At 43.2% G+C, this 15,855-nt stretch overlaps 1 protein-coding gene across 4 annotated transcripts in view; it reads right to left on the bottom strand.

The window, feature by feature from the left end:
- Positions 1-298: 298 nt before the first annotated feature.
- Snx25 (sorting nexin 25) overlaps positions 299-15,855 on the bottom strand; it is a 103,927-nt gene continuing 88,370 nt past the window's right edge. For all 4 annotated transcript variants that reach the window (XM_224863.9, XM_006253168.4, XM_063275974.1 and 1 more), the window contains 8 exons: positions 14,420-14,560; positions 12,200-12,313; positions 10,983-11,147; positions 8,481-8,598; positions 5,563-5,629; positions 2,339-2,520; positions 1,476-1,576; positions 299-855 (listed from right to left, as the gene is read on the bottom strand). In XM_224863.9, coding sequence (XP_224863.6) covers positions 775-855; positions 1,476-1,576; positions 2,339-2,520; positions 5,563-5,629; positions 8,481-8,598; positions 10,983-11,147; positions 12,200-12,313; positions 14,420-14,560 — 969 coding nt within the window. In that variant the 3' untranslated portion in view covers positions 299-774. The remainder of the gene's footprint in view (positions 856-1,475; positions 1,577-2,338; positions 2,521-5,562; positions 5,630-8,480; positions 8,599-10,982; positions 11,148-12,199; positions 12,314-14,419; positions 14,561-15,855) is intronic.

The raw sequence follows: 15,855 nt of genomic DNA, 5'->3' as shown, positions 1-15,855 counted from the left end.
CCTGAATCTCACCTAACACCCTCATAGTGCAAAGACTTATGGATCTAATGATTTTCAACTCCATGAAGCAACTTTCCTCTTCTGCTTCCCTGTCTTTGAGGCTAATGCTCACATCTTATCTCCTCAGTGTCTCACCAATTTGGCCTTTCATGTACTAAAAATCAGGTAGCAAATTTTACATTTCTTGCAGAAGTTCTCAGTGGACAATGCTTTCTCTGAAAAGGTTTTCAGCAAATCTGAGTTGCACAGGTCGAAGCTCTTTCGGTAACTCGAGCCATATTACTTTTGAGCACTGTGATTCTTTTTTTGTATTTTATTGCTTCAAATGCTTCAAACTATGGGAAATCTTTGGTAAAAATAAAAACAATAAAATTTTCACAATAACTTTACACCAAGCATTGCACAACAGTGGTCTTCAATACACGGGAGACACAGGAATGGTCAGAATCCTCAGTGAGGAGATTAACTGTACAATATTCAGACTTTGTCATTTAACAACAAAACTGTTTTCATAAATATTTAAAATATTTCCTATGTTCTTATCACATATTAACATTTGTATTTCAGTCAGCATGGTGAGCTTTAAAGTCTGTTTTCTATTGCCTACCACAGCGTCAGTCCTCTCCCTCTGATTCTGCTCACTTGGCATAAAACTAGAGGGAGGCATGAAAATAAAAATCAGTATGGTTCTTGTCGGGCCCTCTGTGGAAAAGAGGAAAATGTTTAATGTCTATTTTTACACAGACATTTCTCTGGCGGTTGCTTTGTGCAGTCTTAGACTTGACCAGCTTTCAGCTGATCCAGGTGAGCTCTCAGCTCAGGACAGAGCTCTGTCAGCAGCAGCTCCATCAGCACCTGCCCAGAAAGAAAAGCAGAGAAGAGGCAGTAAGGATGAGTCATACTGTCTGTCTGAGAGAAGCATCTACCGAGAGTCCTGAGCTCATCCTCAGTAGACAAGTGGCTCCCAAAAGGAGACCAGACTACACAAACCCGATTTATCCCATGCGTATTAGACACAGCCAACCGTCTGCCACATTTAATGTTGGTTATTTAATGTTGGTTATTTAATGTTGGTATGTTATTCTTTGGTTTTGCTTTATTTTTATTTTTGTTTTGTTTTTGAGACAAGACGTCAGGTAGCCCACATGGGTCTCTATCCTGAGTTCGTGGACTGTAGGCCTGCCCTCCCACACCTAGTCGATGGTAATTCTAATCAGAAAAATGAACAGAAGACAGCTTCTTTTGCTGAAATAACAGAAAGCACACAGTCGTGCAGAGATGTTAACTCAGAAGCCAACAAAGAGCCGACTGTCTGCTGAGCACGGCCGCGTCCCCTTTCATGCGCTCAAATGAGAGGACAGACAAAAATGATGCAGGGCTAAAGGTAATTCAGAAGGTGAAGAACTGAGTTATCCTAATATGCAAACAGAAATATACAATCCAATAGCGAGTCCTCTGGGGACCTATTTACTCACATATAACAGGTGCTTGTTGGCCCTTGTTTCTTGCAGCGCCTTGAATATTTTTATTATACCATGGCGGGCATTTTGCTGTCCAACAAGGCTCTGAAGTGTATCTGGGAAAAGAAAACACTGCACTTGTCCTGTTGTACTGCTGAGGCTGAACTCGGGGCTGTGCACATGCTAGGTGTTTGTTACTTCCTGTTACCTGAGATAAAACACTCTTGATGAAGCAGCGCACAGAGAAAAGGTTAATTCTGCCTCACAGAGCAGCCAGAGCCCAAGTAGGCTGACACTGAGAGCAGCAGACACTGGTGCTCAGCCACTCTCTCCTTCAGGAGGACCCTCGCCCCATGAAAGGCACCACTTACACTTAAGGTAGGTCTCCCTACCTTCATTAACCTAACCCAGATAATCTCCCAAAGGCATGCCCAGAGGCCAGAGGATTGTCTCCTGTCAAGTTGACAATAGTAGGCATCATGCTGGCGAGTGCTTTGTATCCTAGGATCTGAAAATATTGTTCCTGTCCTCAAGTGCTATTGTACAACACACAGAAAGTAAAACGTGCAGGCCTGACAGAATTAGCTCGTCCTCTTGAACGTGTACAGCAGTTTTAGCATTTGCTACTGCTTGTTTTAGTAATTAAAATATATGTTTTTAAGCATACTCGTAAAGGTTCCTGGTAAACTTAGCCTCATCTCTAAGGCAGGAAGTGTGACCTTAGCTCTAAGCATCTCTGATGTGAAAAGCCCCCATTTGGTTTGTGTCTCTCTGAGCAGGTGATGAGATACAGTCTCCTGGGAGATGGATGCCGGGGCGGGGAAGACAAATTCTCAGTGGCAACATTCTCAAAGCTCGCTCTCAGGCTGAGGCCTCACCTGGAATGTTTTCAAGCAGTTTTTGCTGTGCTCTCTGTTTTGTTTCCTGACTTTGTGCTTCGCTTCTGATTCTTGTTGGTGGTGCCAGTTTCCCATTTGGCCAGAAAGCATCTCGGAAAGCACTAATGTAGTAAACCACCATCTGCTCGCTGAAGATCCAGTTCACCGTGTCCCGGATTTGCCTTTGAAGAGATAAATATTGCTTGGATGACGTCTTTAAAAACTATATACTGTGTTCTCAGGAGGCAATTGTCAATGGGTGGGATAAGATACAGCCTGGGTTAAGTGTTTGATGAATAATCTATTTTAAAACTGTGGCTATAAAAGTTAGTGTTCACGCTGGCAATGGCAATACTGGATGACCAACTCATGGCTGGGGTTGGGTTAACAGTATTTTCTGTTTCTCTTTCTTTCTTTTTTGTTTTTTATTTAAGAATTTCATACACATATAGAATATGGGATTCACATTTTTCTATGGCACCCTCTTTTTCCAAATGTTTGCCTGCCAATCAATGTGATGAGAAGACTGGGATTTATCTGAGGATTTAAGTCCCCTGGACACTAATTATTCCTCCATCACCCTTATAAATCAGAAGTGTGAGTCCACCTCCTGAGGCTGATGGAAAGGAAACCTCCTTGGGCCCCCAAGTCCTAAAGGAGAAGCATGCATTTTTACCAGCCCTCCTAGGGTGACTGTAGCAGACAGGCCTGGGGAAAATATTCTGACCCAGAGAAAGCACCTTATGCTCACTGGCAAGGAGCAAGGATGCCTTTCAAAGATCTAGTACTATCAAAGTAACTCCAAAGGGTCACGAACATGAAACACACTTGACCTGCACAGTTGTGCAGAAATGGCTTTTACTTAGTTAAGACTCCTATGCCATCCTACATACGTCAAACTTTAGCAACAGACACGTGAACACTGTTCAAAGAGCCCAGAAGTAGCTGTCAGGCTGAAAAGGAGAGTGACCAGAAAGGACAAGGACCCCCTAGATTCCCAGGCTCAGGGCATACTAACTACTTCCAAGAGTGATCAGAAAGTTCTGTAGGAGCCCAGCAGCTCAGTCAGATTTGTAAGAGTAAACAAGGGTTTGGTGACATCTCTGAATGGATGTTCCAAGCTCATCACTTCATACACGGTGATCAATTAATTTTGAAAAATGATTAAACACTGAGTCAAATTACCTGTTTCATAGTGAAAAACCAAACATGACAAAATATACTGCAATTCAAATCTAGACAAAGACAACAGCTTATCTATTTATAAGGACTTCTACCTTAAAAAGTAATGGCCAACCTCCTGTCTGTGTTCCTGAGAAAACTAAAGCTCTCTATGCTGGTGGTAACATACATCGGTTTCTGTAGGTTTGCTCTGGGTTAACCACTTGCACTACATGAAGAAATTTCAATTTGTGACTGAACATTAGGCAACTCTTAGGAAAGATCAGTGCCTAAGTATTTTCCTTCTTTCATCCAAAAGCTTTTGAAGCAAACCAAGTCTGTGAGACCATGGTAGCTTCAAGCCAAGAGGCTGACAAGCATTATGACTTAGTTTTATGATGTGCTGGCCTTTGTGGAAGGCAAACATAGCACGTACCAGAGGCTCCACAGTTCCCTCACACAACAAGCCCACTGGCGTGAACAACCCGAAAGTTTCTATAAGAAACTCCCAAGCTCCGTGCAGGAACTCTCCACTCACAGACACAGCTGCTCATTTTGTGAGCAGGAGCCAGTGTGAGTAGAGGATCATGGCGAGAGCACATGGTCTGTTGAATCTGACAAGGAAATACATTAGCAAGCTCAAGTATGAGGAGAGAGAAGGCACCTGGGAATTTCTTTATCTAAAGCCTGTCAGCAATAATGAAGTTTCCCCAAGATATAAAAGAAGTATTAAATGGCTCTTCCTCCAATCCAAGGGCACTAAATTAACTAAGCAAGCCTCTGACAGACAACTTGACCTTTTTTTTTTTTTTTAATTTTAGAAATAAAACAGAGCGCTGCAGAGGTGGCTCAGTGGTTAAGAGCACTGATGCTCTTCCAGAGGTGCTGAGTTCAATTCCCAGCAACCACATGGTGGCTCACAACCATCTGTAACGGGATCCAATGCCCAATTCTAGTGTGTCTGAAGACAGCTACAGTGTACTGGCATATATAAAATAAATCTTTAAAAAATTATTTTAAAAGAAATAAAAGTAAATGTTTATTGTGACCACCAGGAATACATATAAATCAACAAAAATAAGTTTTCTTTATAGTAGTTCCTGAAAGAACTGTATAAGCTTTCAATAATATAAGTAGCTTACATTATCTCACCAATATTGAACAGTAAATTATTTTATTTATTTATTTATTTTTTTGGTTCTTTTTTTCGGAGCTGGGGACTGAACCCAGGGCCTTGCGCTTCCTAGGTAAGCGCTCTACCACTGAGCTAAATCCCCAGCCCCCTGAACAGTAAATTATTTACTTAGAAAAATCAATATTTTCACCTCAAAACTTACTTTATTATATACAAACTGGTTTACTTTCAAAACATTCACTAACACTTGTATTCTGCAGAAAATCTAAAACTAATCTCCTGAACTTATTTTATTTTGGACAGTTATTGAAAAGAACCTGACAATGGCAGCTGGAAATTCCAGGCACAAAGATGACAGGAACAGGGTGAGGTCACAGGACAAGAAGCTGGTTAGCATTACAGAACAGCACAGGGGTGAGCTCAGGAAGCCATGCTGTCTTTTCACTTATCTCCTCCCCACTGAGATGGGAGCAGCACTAATCTCTGAAGCTGGCTTCTTAGCAAACAACACCGGCTGACAAGGAGTTCTCATGCAGGCCCGGGAACACACTTTATGGACAACTCACACCGTCCTACGGGAGGTTACTTATGCGAATACTTTACATGAACGGATACTAAGATGCATTTTAGACTCTACTAAAGACTTGTGCTAGACACAGCTCTCCACCATGGATGTCCACACACGAAGAATGACATTTTAATGCTTCTTCCACTCTCAAAATGAACGCTGGAGCTAGCTCAAATTTTTGTCGTCTGTTCGCCATGCATTCTGCTAGAGAAATTCAGAACGCTGCGTTCTCACCAGCCTCAGCATTGTAACAGAATCAAAATACAAAGGAAGGATATGTCTCCTTAAATCCATTGACTGTTGTACCATACGGCAATGCACTGTTCAGACAAAGGGTAACAGTAATTTTGTACAACTCACTTGTTGATGGTTCTTCCAAATGTGACCTGAACGAGAGCAATCAATGTTCTTCGCACCCATTTAAACACTAAAATATAAGCCAGAAGAGAACATTATCATAGGACATCATAAGCACCACAATTTCATAGCTCAACAAGGCATACAGGCTTGTCCTTTAATTCAGTCTGAATCTAAGCATCTATCACAGGATCTGCTTTCTGGAGACTGGGGCTGAGTTAGCACATGTCTGGGCAGGAAACTCTGAAGAAGGTTTCACTTTTCAGGAGGCAAATGAAGAGGTGAGATTTAAGGTTTCCCCCCTCTTTTCTTCTGCCTACAGAGGAGCTGAGGTAACACTTTACTTCCTGTGCCCTGGGTTGTGGACAGCATGCCAGTCCCCGCCAGCACACAGCACAGCTCCTATTGGACACTTCTGCTTAGCTCTCTGCTTCCAGTTTCCTGACAAAGGACTCTTGGTGAGAAATGTCTGTATCAAATGTTGCCAGACATTATCAAATGTGAGTGAAGTGACGCTCTGCTGCTCCCTCGGCAGACTCTAGGTCAGCACACTGTACTTTTACATCTCATGTGTTTAAATCGGGGCAAGAAAGGAGGAGTTTAGGTCCAGGGTCCTGAAGCATGTGTGAATTCTTTTCCTGTAACATCACCTTGCTCAACCTCAGGTCCCTCGTGTGGAGAGGAGGGGACTAAAGTGGGCCTGTATTCCTAGTCCTCGCCTCTGTGCTGGTTTGATAGGTATGCCCATAGACTCATGTATTTGAATGCTTAGCCCATAGGGAGCAGCACTTTTAGGAGGTGTGGCCTTGTTGGGGGGGGTGTGGCCTTGTTGGAGGAGGTGTGGCCCCGCTAGAGGAAGTGTGTCACTGTGGAGGGGGCTTAGAGGTCTCCTATGTTCAAACAGTGACACACAGTCTCCTGCTGCCTGCAGACCACGATGTAGACCTCTCAGCTCCTTCCCCAGCACCATGCCTGCTTGTGTGCCACCATACTTCCCATCATGATGATAAGGGACTGAACCTCTGAACTGTAAGCCAGCCCCAATGAAATGTTTTCCTTTATAGGACCTGCTCTGATCATGGTGTCTCTTCACAGCAATGAAACCCTCATTAAGACAGTCACTAAGGGTATATTCTGTGCATGAGGGATTCTTCCTATCATAACTTTTATTATTAACAGATATTTTATAGCTGTAGAATATCAATGTAAACCAAAAAGGAAAATGATATTTTTATGTTCATAAATTTTAATATAAACTAATTTTTAAAATTTCTATTTCCATCTCTAGCCCTTGAAAGTTTGGCTACAAACATAGGAAGACTTGAAAAAAATACCAGACTTGGTAACAATGGAGTCAACAGTTCAGGCCATCTGGATCTAGTAGGGGAAATTAAAAGGAATAAATTTTCAAAGACCCTTTCATTACACAAGAGCAACAACTGGTATAGACTCAATACTAAACCAAATTATCTAAGTTCAGCCCTAACTTCTGAATGAATCTCAATGCCTAGTTAAAAAAACTAACATCCCCAACTAAAGTCAAGCCTTGGATTCGGAGCTGTGCTTCAGAGACACCTGGCACTTCTGCATGCAATTGTCTGAAACAGCACCAAGGATGTAGATGTGTTATTTTAGGCTGGCCTTTAAGCCAGAATGAACATTTCTGTTCATGATGGTAGCTTTTTTGCTTGGCCTTTCTAGGTCAGGAGAGAGAATTCATAGCCAGCAGGTCTGATCACAAATGCCTAGGAAGAAAGTCTGACAGCCGAGGAGTTTAAAATAAAACTCTGCCTTATGAGCTCCTTCTGTATACCAAACACATGGAGGAAGCACACATGCTTCCCTCCCATCACTGAGCTCCCTCCCATCACTGTCCCCTCATTCTAGTACCTGCCCTGTCCTTCCTCAGCTCCCTGCCCCACCTGCCCATATAACCCGATACCTATTAACATCGTGTGTGTTCAAAGCCCCGAGGCAGCTGCCGCTGCCTGTGGAGGTTGCTGATGGCAATGCAGCCATGCCATCTCGTTATCTAGACGTTCTATTTATTCCTCAGGAAATGTCACTGACAAAACCAAGCATGCTCTCTCAACAGACATTCAGTCGAGGATGAGCAGGCTAAAATGCCAGCATCTAGAGTCCTCCTAGGGACCACAGTCACGAAGTGTTTTCATCTCTTGGAGTTTGGGACACATGCTACCGGGTAGGATGCTGCACTCTCATTGTCCACAGCTCTGGGGGACATGGAAAGACTCACAGATTTACAAGCAAGATTTCATTGAAGAAGAAAAGACTGAGTGTAATACTATTATTTTCTGATGATACTGAATCAAGTTAAAGATCAACAACTATCTTAAAAGAACCTAAATTACAGCAAGGCTAAAATACTTTCATCTGAAAGAGTTTAATATTTGAATGCTATTATATCATGGTCATTTCTTAAGCAATTTAACTAGCCTCCATTTTTAACGTTTATTTTAGCTCTAACTTTAGTTACTGAAATTTGTCTACACTCAACCTTCATATATCATAGACCATATACATTTGTGATCTATGATATATATCCACAACACTACCCTGGCATCAAAGCTGCACCTTTAATCATAGGCTATGCAAATCATTTTTTGAATAAGTTCTGGGGATGAGACAATGAAAGTATACTGCGTCCTAGGAAAACAGTTCAAAGCATTCTCTCTTTATCTAAATCAGAGAAACACAATGCCGAGTACACCAGGACCCCAAGTTTCAGGAATACAGAAGTTCTCTGACCTAAGACTGTACCTTCAGCGTCAAGGATGAAGTGTAGCACCTGAAGGTGTCTGTAAAGTCCTCTCGGATGAATGAACACGTGAATACAAATGAACCAAACGCACGTGGAGCAGACAACGACAAATCAATCCCACTGCCCATCAAAGACTTACTTCCTCGAAGTTCAAAAATCTCCCCGATGAGCATGAAACACGGTTCAGCCAAGGCGTCCTTCTTCCCGTCCACATCGTCCCCGTAATCGGACAGGTCGCTGTCCTCTTCTATCTCCTCCTGGGGGACAGATAAGCAGCATCACAGGCAGCAGATCACATACCCGGGATAACACAGTTGAATTTAAGTACAGGCTCCAGGCCGCCCACTCCCACTCTACCCTTACTCTATCACTGTCCACCCTCAGGGGACAGCCTGACTTCACAGCCAGGTTCAAAGCTTGAAATAAGCTAACTGGGGCTGGGGGTGGGGCATGGAGGGGGAACTCTTTAAATAATCAGGGAAATGTAATACGGTTTTCCAAAGATGGTGAGATGTTTTTTGCATTTTGAAAGACTTTTAACCAAAATGGTTTTTTAATTCAATGCTCTTAAAATATGTGCATTTTAAAGTAATTGAGGTATTTTTAAAGTTCTGCTTCAAGCATCTACCATACAGGGTAGCTAGTCTCATTTCCTGATCTACATGTCAGCATATTTCAATTCAAGCCTTCTTCTAGGTCAGCACCAGGCTGGGGCACATGAGTGCAATGAGGCCCAGACTCGGTGGCTGACAGTGGTCTGTGGAGACTGACATATACAGAAATGGCAGTTTTCACAAGCCAGGGTGAAGTGATGCCCAAAGACCAAGCAGTGAAAAGACAGCTGAAGACTGCTATTCTAGTATCTTTAACGCGCTCAAGTCTGAAAGTAGTTAGAGCCAAAACGGACTGCATCTTGTCGGGTCAGTGGCCAGAGAGGCCCCAGGGACACCCCTGAACATCACAGGCTGGTACCAAGGCTGTTGGCTGTTCCCCACAACCTGATTAAGGCCCTGCTGTGAAGACCACACTTATAGACCTGAACACAGAGCTGGTACCTAACTTGAAGCTTCATCACTACTGACTCAAGTTTATTGTATTAGAAGATACTCTGCATGATACCAGGCAAGAGAGATAATCATCAATATGACTCATCTACAAAGCCTGAGATCTACAACAGTAACCTGCCTGCAAGATAGATTAGTGCAACAGTGGTACAACTGGTACGAGAGTAACCAACCCCCTATCAAATTGGATTTAAGGCCCACTCCATGAGATGGAATTCATACCTGATGCTGCTAAGGAAGCCAAAAATCATGGACTTAGGGGAAACCCACTACTATTACTTAGCTTAAAAACAAAAAAACAAAATAAACAAACCCATGGCAATAAAATGACTCCTAATGACAGATTTGTGTGCCTTACTCTCCCCCATCAAAGAAGCTTCTTCTTGTAGTAGAGAGTAGTTAACACAGAGACCCAGGACTGGACAGGGTGCAGAGTGAGAGAGTTTGGAGCACTCAGTTCTAATGGGATGTCATCATCAAATCCCTTTCAAGATTCAGGGAACTGGGGGTTTGTTTGTTATTTTGGGAAGGGTGACGCTGGGTGAGTAAGACAGTGGGGAGGGTCTGGAAGGAGTTGGGGAGGGAGAAGAATATGATCGAAATATACCAAATGAAAATTCTTCAATAAAATTTTAAAAAGAAAACCAAGGTAGTTAACCTAGCCACAAAACTAATTATGGGATGTTGGCTGTTATCTGGTGAGCCATCCAAGAGAGTTTCTTGGAAGCACAAGGAGTCCTGTAAAACTTCTCACTGGTCCAGGAACATTAAATACTTCAAAAAGCAACTACTACACTTACTTTAGAGAACAGTTTTACAGTGACCAAGTCATTTATAGATCATTTATACATCAGAAGTTCATGCCTACGACAGTGTGACGGAGAAAAGCTAGCCAGGCCAAAGCAGGCATGGAGGAAGGAGGTGTTAGAAGAGCCTCAAAGATAGGGTTCACACTGAGACTGAATAGAGATGTGGGCATCTCTCTTCCCAATTCAGAATACAATTAAGTACCACACTCTTGTCCATGGTCACTCTTTCTGTGCAAACTCAACAAACCGCTCCTGATAAAGAAGCAGATTTTGCTAATTTGCTAGACAGCCAAACAAGGGCTTTAGAGGTTTGTACATACTTTAAGTCTGAGGTTCAGAATATGAGACTGAATATGTTTGCTGTCTCTCCAGTGACTGTTTATCATATACATTGCTGCCAGGTTCTTCCTGCTTCTACATGTTCCTCAGCCCTACCAGGCCATAACCTTTGTCTTGTCTTCCAGAAGCACACGACAGACACCTGCCCACAGACATGTCCTCCTCCCAGACCCCTCAGTCCCAAGTCCCAGCCCAACCTCTTCCTGATGGCCTTTATTGTGCTCCCCATCCTGAGGACCCTGCTGAGGTAGCACTTCCTGTTCACAGTCCATGTACTTACCTTGTCATTTATCCTTTTACATCTAAAATGTGAGAGTGATCACTGAAAACAGATGCATTTGCCTTTCAATAAGCACCTCTTCTCTCAAACAAGCTTCAGAAAGTTACCTGCTTGACTAGACAGACGTGGCCTCCCTCGGGACTACTCACCTCCTGATGGGAGAAGAAATCACGAGGAAGTTTTTCCAAGAATGAAGATAATGAGAAGGAGGTTTTTTTCCCCTGCACATCAATGACCTTGAGGTAGTCAGGAGAAGGGCTCAAAAAGGCATAAAGTGCTTCACTCTGAAACAGTCTTTCATCTGAAAGCAGGTTCTGTGGAGGAAGGAGGAGGATTAATTACTCCTGCACAGAAAACTACCTGGGCTATTGAGAGCTACGAAGCAAACCAGACAGCACTGACCCTGTCATGGCCTCACTTTCACCACACTTCTAAACAAAGCAAGCAAGCAAGCAAAGGGCTGCCTTTTCTATCAGAAATAAACTATGCTAGTCAGTGGTCTTAATTATAAATAAATGCCTGTGGGAGACAGTATGCAGACAGGGCTTAGTATTGCTTGATGCCATGAAAATTCTTATCTTGCACACAACTCAAAGATCTCAAGCTACTGATTTTGTAAGGAAACTTTAATTCACTCGTCTATAATTCACCAACTTAAAACCTGCACATTATGCATAGATACCACAAAGAACCTTTAATGACTAAGTTCAGATATGGAGGCTTTGTCTAGCAGGTAATCAGATACAGTGTCCTTGCTAGAGCGGCAGCCCAGTCCAGAGAGCAGCAGTTTACACAGCTATGTAGCTGCTAGGACTGGTCCTTAAGCTCTGAAGTCCTGCAGTCTGTACATAGTTGTCTGGCCTAGGAGAAAGAACGAGCATAAACCAAGGGTTTGGTTGTTGTTGTTTTGTTTTGTTTGAGACAGGGTCTCACTATGCAGCCCTGGCTGCCTGGAACTCACAATATAGACCAGACTGGACTTGAACTCATAGAAACTCACCTGCCTCCATCTCCCATGTGCTGGGATTAAATGTGTGCTCCAGCACACACTGTCAGAAATCAAGCTTGCGTGTGAGCTAATGTGGCTATAATATAGATCGGTAATATCTATATGTGTTTTTAATCCAGTGTCATAAGAGGGAAGGCTTGTAAGTAAGGAAACCAGAAAAAGCCATCAGCTGCTGATGAGTATGATGGGGGGAGGGTCATCTTTAGGGCAAGTGTGGTGAAGGGGAGGTGTGTGGGGTTGACAATATAAACTGAGAGTGCCGTGGGAAAACTCAGAGCAAACTAGCAAGCTCTAGGATAGTGACAGTTTAACTTCAAATATATCTCACCCTTACACCCAAAACTCCCATTTGCTTACCTGTAAAAACTTATTTAACTGATTTTTTGACTTTTCCAGGAACTTGTGATCTATAGATTTGAAAGGCAGCTTACTGAGAGAAGGCAACTGGACTTTTTTTAAAGAAGGGACACACTGTAGGGGGAAAGATTAAATGTTATTCTTTTGAATCTACATTTTAATCTTAAGAAAGTTTATAATTACAGTCAGAACAAAGCAAATAGGTCTACTCCTCTGTGCCACCCTGCCATGACCTTGAACTTGTGACTTTCCTATCTCAGCGTGCCTAATGCTGGGATTACTGCTGTGCATCACCACACCCCGCTAAAACGTACCCACTGTAATCAGGGTCAAACAGCCTGGCAGAACAGGACGGTCCTGGGCACTGGGCGGGCACACACAGCGCACAACCCATTATGCAAGGCTGGAAGCTCAGAACACACGCTTTTCTACTGTAAGATGTGTTTCTAACTTCTTTGAGATAAGGAAGGAAGGAAGGGAGGAAGGGGGGAAGGAAGGAAGGAAGGAAGGAAGGAAGGAAGGAAGGAAGGAAGGAAGGAAGGAAGGAAGAAAGGAAGGAAGGAAGGGGAAAGAACACATAGGTTGTAGCTCTAGTGACTGCTTCCCAAGACAGACCACAGACTGAATACTCTGTAGTAATGAAATAACAACAGCAGGCTTCCCTCTGTGGTGGAGCCCTACAAACAGTCAGACGGTGCAGATGTACAGTGTGTGCTGCTGCTTCATCCTTGTCAGGGCTCTCCAGAGTGCTGGAGGAGCGAGTGGGCAGTGACCTGGAAAGCTGCTTCCACTGCTAACAGATGTCACTGGACAGGGACTTGCAGCAGCAAGGGACAGGTAAGATGCTTCCCGCTATCAGTCACGATGGGGGACAAGTCAGTGGCCAAACATGGATTTTATATGATTCCATTCACACAATGCTTTTGTAGGATTACCTTTCTATGTTTCGGGAACATTTGTTTTGCAAGTACATTTTATGTTAAACTCCTTTTCTTCTTTTGTTTTTTTTTTTTGTTTTGTTTTGTTTTGTTTTCTTTCTTTCTTTCTTTTTTCTTTTTTCCAGAGCTGGGGACCGAACCCAGGGCCTTGCGGTTGCTAGGCAAGCACTCTACCACTGAGCTAAATCCCCAACCCCACCTCTTTTGTCTTTATTAACAAGCTTAGCTGATACTTTGCTTCAGTTATTCCTACTGAGACAAAGGTTTGTTTTCCATACTCAAGGAGTGACCACAGCCAAACTGAAACACACGGTAGCATGCATGACACTCAAGCTTTGGCTGCCACTCTTTTAAGAGTACTTGAAAAGTTAGCAGACGGAAGGCCTGATTAAGAGTGTTAGAAATTACCCTGAGACAAAGTTAAAGGAAGCAGACACCTTTCATTTGCAAAAGAGAAACCTGAGAGTAACCATGGCTTTTCCAGTGTTAGTTCACTCTGAGAAAGAGAAAAATGGCCTGAAACTCAGGCTGAAATTGTGGTAGAAGGAAGCTGTCTTCCGTGGAAGGTGGAATTGCCAGAGGAAAAGTGCAAAGAATAAACTAGGCTCTAATCATGACTTGGCTACTATGCACACGCCCTGAAAGTCAATTAAACACTGGAATTAGTTTCCCCCAACTATCGAATACATAAACTGACCTAGATTGGTGGCCTCCAAAACTTTTTGACCATGATGAACATTTATATCATCTACATCTATATATAATATTTGTAAATAAAAACAATATAATTCTCAGAATCACTAAAGTGTTTTCTGTGTACCACAGTCTTCTTCTTGCTATGCAGCATTTATTTCCTTAATCCTCCCAAGCAGGAAATGGTGGTCTAGGATCCTGGTTGAGCACTCTGGCTAGGTATTCTCAGCCACTCCACTCTGCTAACCCCAGAGTCCATTCCCCTCTTATCGCTTTGACACACAGCCATTAGACGGTTACAGCAGGAAGCTTACATCTACGGCCCTAGATGACCCTTGGGCTCTTACATTTTTGGGGTTCCATAGCAATTTACTATGAAAGTCAGAAAAGCATCCATCCTTTGCGAACTGGATTGCTTGATCTATGAGTCATTTCCAAATGCCGGGCTGAAAACGCTTTTGCACCAGCATCAAGAACAAGCAGGAAGAGCACTCCATTTCCTCCATGAATGGCATGTGCTCTTAAATCTCTTCAGCTCAGAAATTCTACAGCCCTGTGTTCGAGAGTCTGTGTTCACGAGTATTCATACCTCACTAAGTTTCCGATGTAAATTCTGAAACTCACTGAGCCTTCTTGGTACAGTCCAGTTTTTAGTTTCAACTCCTCCAACTTCTTGTAGATTTACCCTGACAAAATAACAAGGCATTTGCTCACCATTCTCTTCTGTCACCTAGAGTAAAAAACAAAACAAAAGAACCCAGAAACTTAAGTCATGATAAGCAGATGCCTCAGCAAATTTTTAGCAACCCTGTCAACACACGTAATTTTCCTCTCTGCTATGCCATACATGGGATGTGCTCAATGAACCCTGAGATTCTAAGTAAGATGGATCCTACTCTGGCCATTAGATCATGCCATATGGCACTGTAGATCTTAAAATAAGGGACATTATCTGAGTAGGTCTAAATCAGAAGAGTCCATGAGAAACAGTTTTTCTGTCACAAGACAGAAAACGAAGTCAGAAAGATTAGAAGGAAACCAGCAAGAGATGAGAGTGGAGACCTCAGGCTTGCAACAAAGGACCCCCGGACCGTGCCAATAACTTGAATAAGCCTGGAAGTAAATGAAAGCTTGGGGTTCGTTTTCCTCTCAGAATGCAGACACACTGGCCTGGTGACACAATGAGCAGAGAACAGCTACTGTGATGGGGGTTCTTTACTGACAACTTTACACAATGTACACACACACACACACACACACACACACACACACGCACGCACGCGCGAGGGGGGGGCAATTACACTAATATAAGCCTGAATTAATATCATAAATTAGAGAAGACTCAAAGAGAAAAGCAAAGAGACACTAGGTTTCGTAGGCAGTACATGCACCGTGTGAGGCAGGATTGCTGTACTATTCTACTATGGAACTGGAGGCCCAGTCAGAACAGCCACCTTTCCACACACCTAGGTAGAGGGCCAGGCAGTGTCCAAAGGCAGGGTCATCTGGCATGATGTCAACACTTAGACAGGGTTTCCTTGTGACCCCTGTATCTACTTCCCTAATCTTTACAGTGATCATCAGGGTACCACGGCCACCTCCTGAAATAAGGACTGGTTACTGGAGCCCACTGCTTTGTGAGGAAAGTACTTCCTGGGAGGCTGCCTTCCCCTCTCACTGTGTGCATTTGGAAGATTTTAATATGCTGATGCAGCTCTGAGGTTGAGCACAGCCTTCCTCACTCCACCCTCACAGTCTAGGCTAATGGGGGTGCTTACCAATACCCTCAGGCACTGATGGGCCCTCGCACTGTTAGAGCTACAGAGCAGTACTTGGAGAACATGCTTCATGTTTGCCTCATCTAGAGTAAACAACATTTTGAGTTTTAAGCCCTTGTGCGCGCTCTCTCTCTCTCTCTCTCTCTCTCTCTCTCTCTCTCCATCTCTCTCTCATTTAGCCATCAAGCTGCTGAAACATGGTGGAGAGGAGCATAGATAAGCCACGTGAAAGAACTTTGAGAACATT

The sequence above is a fragment of the Rattus norvegicus genome, chromosome 16, assembly GCF_036323735.1.
Source record: "Rattus norvegicus strain BN/NHsdMcwi chromosome 16, GRCr8, whole genome shotgun sequence".
Classification (NCBI taxonomy): Eukaryota; Metazoa; Chordata; class Mammalia; order Rodentia; family Muridae; genus Rattus; species Rattus norvegicus.
Note: the sequence above shows the minus strand (reverse complement) of the source record. Positions and strands in the feature narration are given on the sequence as shown.